The sequence below is a fragment of the Paroedura picta genome, chromosome 7, assembly GCF_049243985.1.
Source record: "Paroedura picta isolate Pp20150507F chromosome 7, Ppicta_v3.0, whole genome shotgun sequence".
Lineage (NCBI taxonomy): Eukaryota > Metazoa > Chordata > Lepidosauria > Squamata > Gekkonidae > Paroedura > Paroedura picta.
The window spans coordinates 63,540,203-63,554,292 of NC_135375.1; the positions used below are offsets into that span (position 1 = coordinate 63,540,203).

At 46.0% G+C, this 14,090-nt stretch overlaps 1 protein-coding gene across 3 annotated transcripts in view; it reads left to right on the forward strand.

Annotated features, from left to right (window-relative positions):
- PTCH1 (patched 1) overlaps positions 1–14,090 on the forward strand; it is a 115,048-nt gene that overhangs the window by 11,126 nt on the left and 89,832 nt on the right. The window contains exons 1-2 of one of the 3 annotated variants that reach the window (XM_077344568.1): positions 1,240–2,145; positions 3,624–3,816. The exons of 1 other annotated variant lie outside the window; for it this stretch is intronic. In XM_077344568.1, coding sequence (XP_077200683.1) covers positions 1,750–2,145; positions 3,624–3,816 — 589 coding nt within the window. In that variant the 5' untranslated portion in view covers positions 1,240–1,749. Of the gene's footprint in view, positions 1–1,239; positions 2,146–3,623; positions 3,817–14,090 lie in introns of those variants that run through there. One more of the 3 variants, XM_077344569.1, reaches the window with a different exon arrangement.

Consider the following 14,090-nt stretch of genomic DNA (forward strand, 5'->3'; position numbering starts at 1 on the left):
CGCGGCAAAACGACCTTGCGTTCTTACCTAAGCATTGTTTTCTTTCCTTGGACTAAATTCTGCATCGTAACCGCGAGAATCGGATAATCGGGGAGAGGCGTGCGATTTCACTCATTTAAGCACACTGATTGCAATGCCATGCATGTTTTTGCATAAGATTGTGCCTTCGTCAATGGTGGTTGTCCCCAGGTTCTTAGGACAATCCTGGGTTCTGGGACGAAAAAACGCCTTACACCTTACGAGCCTGAGGTATTACCTAGGTATCACCACTGTACTAGACACTACACTATCCTATTACAGGGGTTACGCTAGAAGATTTGAGGAAGTATGTCACACGCGCGCGGACCCCCCCCCCCCAAATCGTGGCTAAAATTTAAATACATGGACATAAACAGCACGGTTGCCAAATCTAAAAAAAAGGAGAATCTAGTGTTTCAAAGTAATGGCCAGCTGCACATTTTGCTCTTGTTCATGTTTGTTAGGCTGGAATTCCTCTCGAGTCTAAACGGGCAACTTGGCCAATTCAGGTTTTAAATCTGCTATTTCAAGTATTAAGGTTTCATTGTGGTCTTTTTAAAATGCAACTGGTTGTTTTCTTGTAAAGGCTTCTCTTTGGTTCAAAGAAAGAGAGAGAAATCTGGCTCTGTGCACCGCAGTATCCACCACCCTGTCATTATCTGTGCAAGCCTGGGAATTCAGTTTGGACCTCCCAGGATTCGTTGCAGCTTGAGGCCAAAGTGCCTCCAAAAGGATTTGCTGTTAAGGACTTCGGAAATCTCCCCCCCCCCTCCCTTTCTCGTTCCTTAAAAGAAAAAAAAATATGTATGTGCTAGGATGTCGATCGCAAGGAAATTCTGTGCGTATGTTTGTTTTTAAAAGCCTCCCCTTCCCTCTCACGCTTTTTCCTCTGCTGAAAACGTTCTTGAAAAGAAGCAAAAAGAAAGGAGGGGTGGGGGGAGAGAGCAGCATTCATTAATGGAAGTATTGCATGCAAAAAAGGCTGGATCTCTTTAAGGCTCCCCTGAAGTTGGAGATGCACACACAAGGGTTGCCTGCCTGGGTGGTCTCTCTACTTTGGTGAGCTGTTGCTAAGCAGCTAATAATAGTCATGTTTGCTGAGTAATTTCTGCCCTCTTTGAGCCAATCGCAGCCCAGAAACCCAAGCCATCTGACAGCCCTAGGGGCGGGATTTCAGCTCCTTTTTCCCTCTCTCTCCCTCTCCCCTCTCCCTTTCACCCCTCCTCCTCCCCTTTATCCAAATGGAGAGAGTTCCCCCCCACCTCCTCCTGCTCATCTATTGAAGCAAGGGCGCTGCTGCTCGTTGCCGCATACACGCCGAGGAAGAAAGAGCGAGAGACACACGCATCGAGCAGGGAGCCCGGAGAGCCCGTGGAGACAGCTCTGCGCCCAGACAGAATGGTACAGCACGCCGAGGCGGAGCAGCAGCACTGAGATCAAGGCTCTCTCCAGCCTTCCGTCGCTTGGCTTGGCGAGAAGAGAGACCGGGGGGAGTCTGGCTTTTCTTCCAGCGGCCGAAGGCTGAGGCGTCTGGAGAGCAATTCAAGCCGGAGGAGAAACGGTGGGGGGAAGGCGAGCCCGCTGAGCTTCCCTGGCCCCGCTCACGCACGCACACTGGCTGTGGGAAGCGGCAGCGGCAAAGACCTCCGGATCCTCGCGAAATGTTGCAATGGAAGGCTCAGGGTCTGACTCGCCGGGAGCAGCTAAAGCAGCAGCGGGAGCCAACGCGGTATGAAGAAGTGGTCTGTCAGCAGCAGCAGCAGCAGCAGCGGAGAGTCGCCCCCGAGCCCGCCGTCCCCCGGTCCCCCTGGATCGCCACAAAGCAGCAGCCCCAGCGTGCTGGGGGGAACCGCCGAGGACCCAGCCTCCGGGTCGCCAAAACAACAGCGGCGGCGGCAGCCCCAGCTCTGCGGCGGCAACATGGCCTCAGCTGTTAATGCCTCCGAGCCGGAGAGCGGCGGCGGCGGCGAAGGAGGCGGCTGCAGAGAACCAGATCGGCCAGGCAGAAGCGGCAGCAGGAGGCGGAGAAGGACCGGCGGGAACAGACGCGTCACGCCGCCCGATCTGGAGTATCTGCAGCGCCCCAGCTACTGCGACGCAGGGTTCGCCTTGGAGCAGATAGCAAAGGTGCCCTGCGAGCGCTCGGGTCCTCGTCGGAATTTCCTTTTCTCCCCGGCAGGCTTTTTTTTGGGGGGGGGGGGGAGGCGGCGCAAAGGGCAGGGTCGCCAGTAAGACGCTGGGCGAAAGTGAGGCATGTGCGTGGATGTCCGCGGCTCCTTGGCGGTCTCTGCCAGCCCTCCTCCCTTCCTGTCTTGGACCCGCTTTTCTTAGTCGGTCTCTCTGCGCCTCTACTTGACTCTCATGAAACGTACCCGGGTGGCTTCACTCTTGGGCTTTGTTTTAATCTCCCTTGGCCCCATTGGTGATCACTGAGGTAACCCCCCCCCCCGATTTGTGCCTAACTCCTGTAAAAGTCTTTAAAGAAACTCCAAGCTCTCTAATGTTTAATTCATCCTTGCCACCTCCTCCCCCCCCACACACACACCTCAAGCCGCACTGCAGCCTCTGCTCCCTGTAAACTTGGTGCCTTGCCAAGCTAACGTTTCAACTCCAGCTGCAGAGAAAGTTGTCAACAAATTGCTACCTTCAGTCTCCTTTTGCTGTGGTCAAGAGGGAACAGCCCTTCACATCTCTTTTTGGCTGGAGGAAAATGATCGCCTCAGAGTTAAATTTGTGGTGTGTGTGTTCAAAGTTAACATCCTTCCTTTTCCTCAGTGATTGTTTCATTTCAGTGAGCACAGGAGTCTGTATCTTCTCTTTCTGTCTCTCTCTTAAAGGCTTTAGGGGAAAGCAAGAAATCCATGTGGCTGCCCTCTTCCGTTCATAAATATTGTCCTAACTTTTCGATGGCTGCTCTGCTTCCTAATTCCAATCACACATAGTTTCCCAACTCTCTGGAAATGATGTTCACATGTGGGGCCCTGCCAGGATTCAGAGATGGTGAGGGGAGGAGAGGGAGCCAAAATGACAACTTCTGATTAATTAGTTTCTGTTGGCCCCCTTCCAGAGCAGAAAAGGAGGTCATTCTCTGATTCCCCCCAACCCCTTGTATTGGTTGATATAGCTGTGCTCTGCATGATATTGGCATGTTTGTCCTTCCTATTAATGACATTTTGCAATTCAAATCAATAGGGGTGATTTCTAAAGGAGTTGGCAGTGGCTGGGTTGCTTCGATAAGGCAGCGTGTAGTAGTGTTCTGTCTGTCTCATTTATCCAGAACTCCAGCTGTGATGTAAGCCAGCCGCCTGCTCTGATTTATGAATAGGAGAGCCATCTGCAGATACACAAGGTGTTCCACGGAGTTGCTCACTGCGCACATGAGCGGCTCAGAAAGCGTGTGGGGACTGACTGGCACAGGGTGCAGGCATCCCTTTCCCATGCCCAGGACTGTCATGTTTCTGTCACCCTTTTGGTGGGTGCTGTGATGCTTCTGAATGGTTGCTTCATGCCTGTGGTTGTGCTCTTGTCTGAGATAGTCTGCCCCCAAACAGGACTCACATGCTACTCACAGATCCTTCATTTATCTACCTTTCCTTGCATTTCAGGGAAAGGCTACTGGAAGAAAAGCACCACTGTGGCTAAGAGCAAAGTTTCAGAGACTGTTGTTTAAACTGGGCTGTTACATTCAAAAAAACTGCGGGAAATTTTTGGTGGTTGGCCTTCTGATATTCGGGGCTTTTGCTGTGGGATTAAGAGCGGCTAATCTTGAAACCAATGTGGAAGAGCTCTGGGTAGAAGGTAAGATTTGATCCTGATCCTTATTGATATTTTTTTGGGGGGGAATAATTTTCTGCCTTTAGTTGACATCTTCCCCCCCCCCCCAATCCCTCTCTTGCAAAAGGGGGAATGGTTATTTTTTCTGCAGCATTGGCTGGAGGCCAGGTGGAATATACTGAGGGAGCTGTAATCCATTCTGGAGGGTGAGGTGCAAGTGGGGGGCAGAAGAGGAGGGCTGTGGTGTGGGGTGAAAAGAAGGGTGGCTGGCTGTGATGGACTTGTTTTGTGGGTATACTGTCTCCTTTGTCTCTGCCTGTGTGTTCTGTGAGTAGATTGTGGTGTCAGGGCAGGGGCAGGAGGTTAGTTTGGAGTTGACTGTTTCTTTCCTCTCAAGTGCATGAAAGGAAAGTCTGTCTGGAAAGTAGCCCACCCTCTCCGCCATTTTGTGTGTGTGTGTGTCCTTAGCAGCAGCAGGAACAGGAGGAACGTGATCAGCACAGCTCGGTAGGGCTGTGCTTGTGTGTGGTCCTGTTTTTTTGGACAGCATTCAGCTTTGAGGGGGGAAAATTGTCTCAAGGTAAAAAAATGGAAATGTGAAGCACAGACTGGAACGCATGTTGGAATGTTTGCAAAGCAGATTACTGGTCTCCCTGGGTGGGGGCTTTGTTAATGGGGGGGGCTTTTATTTATTTAAGCCAAAAGTGGATTTTTTAAACAAGAGGAATAGAAGGTTTTGATTTTTTAAAAATCAGTCTTCTGATTGTGTCTTGTAGTTTTAATCAGTAGAGAACAGTTGGCTGTTTTGCATTGGGAATAAACTAGTTATTCAAAATTATTCAAAAAAAGTTATTCCAAGTGGATGTGGGGGAGAGTTTCAGTGACTGTGTGTAATATTTCTAAAAGGTTTCTGGATTCTGGATTTGATGTGAATGGAAACGCTTTGGAATACTTTCATGCTGAGAAGTATGTTTATGGAGAGGTATGTCCTACTGACTTACTCCAAAGTAAATGTGCAGCCCTATTTTGTCTCCATGTTCTAGTGAAGCAGAAAACTGTTGTTACTTAGTGCTAAACACTACTGATAACAGTAACATTAATCTGAATTTATTACATTTATTTACAAACCAGCTTGGCTCATGAAGGGCAGCAAGGAGGGGACCATCCCTTGTATTTGTGTGCAGTAAGCTGTGCTGTCTGACAAGAATCCCCATCTTGTCTCACCTTAGTCCAGTGCTTCATGAGGGGTGAGGATGGGAGAGCTAGACCATTGATGCATTAGAATGAGAAAAAAAGCATGTTGGCTTTAATAGGAACAAGTAATAAGATTTTTTGAAAGAGAAATTATCTTTGATACATGTGAGCTTAAATGGAGAGAACCTTAATGTGTGTGCTTATACAGTGTTCATTTCAATTCAGTAGGTAGTGTGAGGCCTGTGCCATTATTTTGAATGATCTACAGTAGTTTTTAACGTAGGCTAGGATTTCATGAAACCCTGGGGGTTCTTGAAGTCCCTGGAGGGGTTTCCTGAATGGAGGGAGTCAATTAATCTTAATATATTTCTAAAACCTTGTTAAACATTTATTGGGATATGTGACAATATATGGTCATGTAGACATGCCCTCTCCTCCCAAAATGGCCAATGATGGGCCTGGAGAAGGTGGGAAGGGGAGGAGCCCCAAGTGGCCATGTACATAGCTATGCTTCCCAACTACATTCTGCACAATCATGCCACTTCTGGGGTTTCTTGAATCCTGAAGAATGAGCTCTGCTTTTTATTTGGGTTCCTCTATTAGATCCTGTACAATCAGTCCATTCACTTCATTTACAATAAGGTATAGATACCCCTCTTAACTACAAACTAACATTCTGTTTCCAGTTTTAAGCCTGTAGTCCTAAATCCATATGCAAGTTAAATCCAGTTGGTTGCAGTTGGGTTGGCAAGCAAGTGGATTTAGGTCCAAAGTCTTCTTCTCTTGGCTGACTTGCATAATCCATCCTTCAAGACGGATGGTTCCATCACTTAGCACTTACTTTCCCTGACATTTTAATGCCCACATCATTCTGATTATTGCAATGAGAATTCCTCTGTGATTGAATGCATAATATATTACTCTTGGGAAAAGAAAAATACAGTTTACTGGTGTGCTTCTGCTGTGATGTCTTTTCACATCATTGCAGTATTACTCTGTCAGAAGAAGATACTTTGTTCCGATATCAGAGTGAAATGAAGCTGCTTTCTGGATTTTTGTTTTCTAGTTTATTTGCCATAATACTTCTGCAGTGCTGCCCTAAGCAAATAAGAAATGTGTAACTTTTATTGGGATTGCAGTGTTGGCCATTGTAATCTGTTCAATTTCATATGTATGCAGTTTGCTACATCTTAATATGATACCTAAAATAAATATTATAAGAAGCTCATATGTTTCTAGATTACATTGGGGAGGAAGGGGGGCCATTAAACAAGCAAGCACTCTTGTTAAAGTTGGTTCCCATTCAGTTTAGTTTGCTGGCTTACAGCCCACCAAAGCAAATGCCAGTTAATATTATGTGTTTAAACTGAGTAGAGAATATAGTATAACTAGTTTGTCTATGAAAGAAAACATTCTATGTAAGTAAATCAGATAAGTAACTGTACAAAGTGAAGACTTGAGTGGGACACACTGGTTTGGGAACCAGGGTTCATTTCTTCTCTCTGTGTATACACACATACACACATATGTTATAGTGCATATATATGTATATATGTGTGTTTCTAGTTCTCTGCATTGACACATTATCCATGCAAACATTTGAATGTAATCCTCGGATGAATGGAAACCCTTCAGTTTCTATCCTTTTTAGTAGTACATATATGTTTGGAGATATTTCCAGTGGATTGTGTCTCTAGTCACTGTGTGATCGCCTTTCTCTGCTTAGACAAAACAGATTTTTTTTGTGCCCAGAATGTCTAATGAAGTTGTACTTTTGCTGCAGACATTACAGCATAATCAGGCTAAAGATGCTTCCTGTGGATCACTTGGGTTGGTTCTGCATGATGCCAGAGGTGCTGTCCTTCTAGGTTAGTATTATCTGCTATGACTGGCAGCAGCTTTTCAGGATCTTGGACAGAGAAAGGTCTGAAGCAGGGGTAGGCAAACTGTGGCCCTGCAGGGGCTCATGGGAATTGTATTCCATGGATATCTGGAGGGCCACAGCTTGCCTACCCCTGGCCTGAGGTATTTTTGTGCTGCCGTTTCTTGTGGTTGTAGTACAGTTCTTAAAGTAAAAGGCTGTCTTCTTCCCTTATTGGAGATACTTGAGTTTCAGGTGGGAATGATTTTTGGAGTAGTTTCCACTGGACTGTAATAGTACTCTATAAATTTCTATTTATTGGGGAAGTGGAGTCTAATAAGCATCATAATAGGATTAGGAAACAAGAAAGTAGTGCTTCTTTGAATTAACTGAGGGATGTAGAGCATGATGTGATACGTATGAGGGGATAGGACTGTCACCCTCAAATGCAAGCTAGCCCTATAGAACTGTTACAGTCTGCAGTTACATCTACACATTGTTGTAGAACTAGGCTGAGAACTAGTCTGTAGAATTAGTCTCAATTAGGGTTTCTTGATGGCCCTGGAAGAGTATATATATATCTTTAAACCGCTCCGCGGTATTAAATAAAAAGGTAAGGGGTAAGTGGGAGGAGAGTGGGCGGGCGCTGTCCGGGATAAAAACTCGGAGGAGCGAATCAGGAGCCGCAAAATGGTTCCTGATTCGCTCCTCCATGCGCCTCCCCATTGGCCACTTGGCCCATCGCCTGAACAGTCACCCGCAAACTCTGCCATCCTTGCTGCTGCGGCCGCCGGAAAGTAAGTCGCGTCCCGACTTAGGCTGAGCCCCGGGATGGCCGCCGGGGAGGAGGGATGCCTCATGCCGCTGGACTGAGGGAAGCCTGCTTTCCCTCCGCCCACCGGCACCCCTTCCCCACCCAGGGACCTGCCGCCGACCTCCCATGCACCTCCCCACCGGCCTCTTTGCACGCCCCCGCTCGCGCCCTTCCCGCCTCGGCCCTGCACGTCCCTTTGCTCGCCCCCGAACTGCTCTCCATGCCTGATCGGATGCTTTCCCGGCTGCTCCCTCGCTTCGCTGCCACAGAATCCACGCAGCCAGGGCCGCCTGCCCATGCTGAGCCATTCGCTGTCTCGCTACGGCCCGCATCGCCCCTGAGCCCTGTCTGCGCCGCTCACCATGATTGCAGGCCGCGCCCGCCAAAGGCACCAACCCGCGCACCTAAACCGCCGCGCCCTGCCCTCGGAGGCCTCGCCTCCTTCCAGCCCCCGTCGACCTGCCGCGTAGCCGCAGCCCCTGGCCTTGGACGGCCCACTTGCCCGCAGACCACCAGCCGCGGCCAGCCAGCCTGCCCCCCCTCATGGCCTGGGAAAACGCGCACCGGCCCCCACACGCACTGGCCGCTTCGCCACCGCCCACGCTCACACTTACACCCGCGCAGAACACCGCCCTACAGCAGCTAGCGCCCGCTGTATTCACAGGACTGCGGGCTTAATTTCTAGTGTGTGTGTGTGTGTGTGTATATATATATATACACACACATATACACACACACACCGGTCATGTCTGACCCTTGGGGTGACGCCCTCTAGTGTTTTCATGGCAGACTCAATAAGGGGTGGTTTGCCAGTGCCTTCCCCAGTCATTACCGTTTACCCCCCAGCAGCAAACTTGAGCCGGCGGTGGGGAGGGGAGGACCCCCCAGCTTGCTATGCTTCTCAACCATATTCTGCATGATGGAACCACTTCTGGGACTTCTTGGAGCCTGAAGCACATTTCAGGAGTTTCTCAACAGTAAAAAAAAAAAGTTGAGAAAGGCTGCTCTAGTCCTTGAGATTCTACTGACTTCAGAATGGTCTTACTAAGACTCTGACCAGCAACTAATTTATCAAAGAAAGGGTTGAAGAAGACTGGTGGGCCAAAACTCCCCTTCCTCTTTTCCTCTGAGTCAACAAATCCTATCACCTATCCTACCACTGCCTCCTGTTACCACTGGGTTAGTTCTTAAGAGGCATGTGACACCTGTCAAAAGCCAGCTTTGATCCTGGGGCTACCAGTTGCTGACTTTTACACTACAATGACTTCAATGAAGACAGCATGTTGAGGAATGTAGCTATTATCTCTCCCCCTTTCTCTTTCTTGCTTTAGAGTTTGAATGTGTCCAACAGTATTAGCCAAATATGGTGAATATTTCAAATGACTTAAAATAGATGTTCATGATTGTTGCAATAAAGGCACTTTTATTTTTGTTGTTAAAGCTTTTTGAAAATTATTGCCTCTCAAGAAATTGTCAGTATTTATATTAGAATCCAGTCTGCTTTATGTAATGCCTGGTAGAATACTAGGGAACACAGTGTCAGAAGATATTACGCTCTTAAAGGCTGTTGCAAATGAACTATAAACATATAAAATCCCAACTCAACCTTCATTGTGAAAGTTTGAATGAATTTTAAGATCATCCAGACTCCAAAGTGAATGATTAGCAGTGTATGTTTAAAGCTATTAGAGTTGAAATATTTATATAAGCCCTGCAAAAACCCACCTGGAAGTCAAGTTCTCAGGAAGGAAAATCAGACACAAAAAAGCTGCAGTCCTTAAAATACTCTGTTTTCTTCTTTCGAACTTGTGCCAGTACACTTTGTCTTCTGTAAACCTCTTGGTATAGAGTGGCTTTCCCCTGAGTCACTTCTTAACAGTTAGAACCAACTTGGGGGGAACATACACTCAATTTATTTTTATATTTTTGTCAATAAAAATTTTCTCTTAAAGCTGTTGCTCAAAAACCTTGAACCTTTTTCCCCACCTGCATGTCCCAAAATCACAAACCATTGTCATGTTTTCTAACCTTATAATCCAGGGTTTCAGGGAAGTTTAAAAAACTATTTCACAGCCTCTAATCTGGGGAACCAGGTTTGATTCCCCAGTCTCCACATGCAATTAACTGGGTGATGTTGGGCCATTCACAGTTCTCTCAGAGCTCTCTCAACCCATCCTACCTCACAAGGTGTCTGTTGTGAAGGAGGGTAAGGAAAGGCAATTGTAAACTACTTTGAGATTCCTTTGGGTAGTAAAAAGCAGGGTAGTGAAAACCAGCTCTATTTTTTCTTCATTTGTCTTATCTTTTTAAAAGCCATCTGTGTTATATGTTTGTGGTCATCGCTACATCCTGTGGTAGCAAATTCCACAAAATCCTTTGTGTGACCATGGAAAGTAAGAAATTGTCCTGGCAAACATTGAGATGTGGCTGTCCAGGGAGGAGGAGAGCAACAATGAGGAGGAAAGGAATATACCTATTCAACATAGCAAAGATTGTTTACACATTTCTCAGCATGTTGTTCCTGAGGGGAAAAATTGAATTTAATAGGGAAGGCTTGGAATGTTCAGCTAGATTTGAGGGAAACTCTGATGTAGTCTTATAGAGAAGGCTACACAAATTGTTCCTTGAGAACTGGATGCAGGGTTAGTAGATATGTAGCTAAATAGTAATGGTAATAAGGGAACAGTGATATCCTGTCCTGAAATAAAAGTACAAATCAGCTCATTAAAAAAAATGTCACAAAAGCATACCTATGCTGACTTTGGTAAACAGAACCACTTTTATCTGGACATCAGAATCTGAGAAATGAATTATTTCAGTGGCCCAGTGTATGCTGATGTGTGGATCCTCTGTTGTAATTATGCATGCCAGTATGGCTTAGTGGTTAAGGGCAGTGGATGCTAATCTGGAGAACCAGAGCTGATTCCCCACTCGTCAGCAAAAATCATCCTGGGTGACCTTGAGCTAGTCACAGTTCTTCAGAACTCTCTCTGCCCCACCTGCCTCACAAAGTGATTGTTGTGTGGGGAAGGAGAGAAGGAGATTATAAGCCTCTTTGAGACTCCCTAGGGCAGAGGAAAGCTTAGGTATAAAAACCTTCATGCCACAGGTGGCATTAACATCAGTTGGTTTCTGGAGAACAGCTTCAGTATGGAACAATCCATCAATGAGCTGGGATCTTAGTAGAGATAGATATTCAGTTAGAGTAGCACAAAAAACTCCCCCCCCCCATTTTATTGGAACTTTCTTTGCTGACTTGTAGTATAGTGCACAAATTTTGGCTTCTCAGGTCATTAGGTAGGTAGCTTTTTATATTATCTCTAGGACAAAAGTTGTTGATCAAGGTGATAGCTCTCTACAGGTCTGCTGCTATTACTGACAAGTAACCATTTATTCAAATGTCTGAATATACTGGAGTTAATCTATTAGATCAGTACTGCTAGATGTGCTAGCATTTCTGGTATGCATATTCCAGATTCTGTAGTGAATGGGAGCCTTTTGGAACATTTCTACTATTAACCCTTAAACAGATCAGAGAAAAGGAAATGGATAGCAAAGGAGCAGTTCTTTTATTGGTGAAATATAAGCAGCACTTCATACATATCATGTTGTGGTTTACCACCTCTGTTTCCTTGCAGCATAGGAGTGACTGAAGTCTTGGCCCTAAAATGTGAAGATAGTAATGATACCTGTTTCCCAAGGGCTGCCAACTTCCTGTTGTAACAGGAGTTTTAAACAGATATTTCAGCTACTTTAATGAGTTTGGATGCATGCAAGTATCAAGTTTTGTAGAATGCCATGGGTGAAATATGTATCTTAGTTGTGCAAAAAATATGTTTTATCAGCAAAGACAGATAATTCATGACCAATCATTCCCTTTTAATTAGTGTTGCAGATATAAAGAATGTGACAAGTTTAGGAAAATGTAATAGCAGAGAAAACTGGGATGAGGTTGTTCAAACTTTTTACTACCCGAAGGTGTCTCAAAGTGGTTTACAATCACATTCCCTTTTCTCCCCACAACAGACACCCTGTGAAGGGAGTCTGAGAGAATTTGGAGAGAACTGTGACTGGCCCAAGGTCACCCAGTTGATTGCATGTGGAGAAGTAGAGAATCAAACAAAGTTCTCCACATTAGAGGCCACTGCACTTAATCACTGCACTTCCTTGAAAGGTGGAATAGAATTAGCAATTGGCATTTAGAGAGATGTGTGGACTAAGTAGTGGGGTGTGACAATTAAAAATTAATTAATATAGCTGGGAAAACATTGTTAAAATACCTGTATTAAGAAGGGAAAGTGTACCAAAGGATTTTTTAAAGGAAGGAATGGGATGCGGGGAAGAGGCTTTGGGAGTTGGACACGCACATCTAGGAAGGAGAATTGATGAGGGAATTTGGTGGAAGATTGTCACACTTAGGTTTGGATAGTGAAAGATGTCTTTCAAAATACTCCACCTCTAACATAGACTCTAGTCCTAGACATCTTCTGAATGGGAGGTTCACATTGTTCTCTGCCTTACAACTCAAGTACCTGTGATCTTTTATTTTTAAATAAACTTATGTTGAATACAACAAATGTTGTCTCCTTAGCTGCCATAAGCCCTAGTAGAAAGAGAGAATGAACTTATGGCTGAGAAAAGTTAACATTCCCCTGAACCAGCTCTATGGCCCCAGCTCAGATCAGCACTCCTCCTGCCACTGCTTGTAGGGAAGAAAAGGGAAATACATTAAGAAATAGCACAACCTTGGCATCTTATTTAGCAGTATCCTGACCTTCACATGTGGTAATTTGCAAATGTTATGTCAGATAAGCATCTACTTCTTATGTAATTGATAAGGTTGGATATAAATATAACAGGATGAATTGGTACAATTTTCTAAGTCCTCTAACATAGTGTGCTGTACTTGGTGCTTCTGGGCAGGCTTCTGTTAAAAAAATTGCCATGCCCAAACCTGCTTTTTATTAAAAATGTAACTTCATCAAATGCCTTTGGATTATTCTATGGACCTTGAGTGAATTATTTTCATTGCTTGTGGATAAATGGTGATGTGCATTTCTATACTATAGAAGTAGTAAACACATAAATGACAGATTTAAATTTTGTTAATGAGACCCGCTCAAAAAATGAATAGACAAAAAGCCATGTTGCTCAGTGCAAGCTTGCAGTCCCATTCTTGTTACTATTAGACATTTAATTGCACCAACATGATGCTAAAATCTTATCACAACCATGCTGCTTGTTAGGTTGTTGTTGTTGTTGTTGTTCTTAGGTGTGAAGTCGTGTCCGACCCATTGTGACCCCATGGACAATGATCCTCCAGGCCTTCCTGTCCTCTACCATTCCCCGGAGTCCATTTAAGTTTGCACCAACTGCTTCAGTGACTCCATCCAGCCACCTCATTCTCCGTTGTACCCTTCTTCTTTTGCCCTCGATCGCTCCCAGCATTAGGCTCTTCTCAAGAGGTGGCCAAAGTATTTGAGTTTCATCTTCAGGATCTGGCCTTCTAAGGAGCAGTCAGGGCTGATCTCCTCTAGGACTGACCGGTTTGTTCGCCTTGCAGTCCAAGAGACTCGCAAGAGTCTTCTCCAGCACCAGAGTTCAAAAGCCTCAATTCTTTGACGCTCAGCCTTATGGTCCAACTTTTGCAGCCATACATTGCAACTGGGAATACCATAGCCTTGACTAAACACACTTTTGTTGACAGGGTGATGTCTCTGCTTTTTAGGATGCTGTCTAGATTTGCCATAGCTTTCCTCTTCAGGAGCAAGCGTCTTTTAATTTCTTTGCTGCAGTCCCCATCTGCAGTGATCTTGGAGCCCAGGAAAATAAAATCTGTCACTATCTCCATTTCTTCCCCATCTATTTGCCAGGAATTGAGAGGGCCGGATGCCATGATCTTTGTTTTCTTGATGTTGAGTTTCAAGCCAACTTTTGCACTCTCCTCCTTCACCCGCATCAAGAGGCTCTTTAGCTTGCTAGGTAGTCTAGAAGAAGAAGAGTTGGTTCTTATATGCCGCTTTTCCCTACCCAAAGGAGGCTCAAAGCGGCTTACAGTCGCCTTCCCATTCCTCTCCCCACAACAGACACCCTGCGAGGTGGGTGAGGCTGAGAGAGCGCTGATATCACTGCCCGGTCAGAACAGTTTTATCAGTGCCATGGCGAGCCCAAGGTCACCCAGCTGGTTGCAGAATCGAACCCGGCATGCCAGATTAGAAGTCTGCACTCCTAACCACTACACCAAACTGGCTCTCTAGGCCAGTGGTCCCCAACCTGCGGCCCGCGGCCCGGGGGCGGGCCATGAAGGCCATGGTGCCGGGCCGCGGCTCCCTCTCCCCGCCCCCCCCACAGTAAAAAACTTCCCAGGCCGCAAGCTTGCGGCCCGGGAAACTTCTTACTGCGGGAGGGTGGGGAGAGGGAATCAGGGCC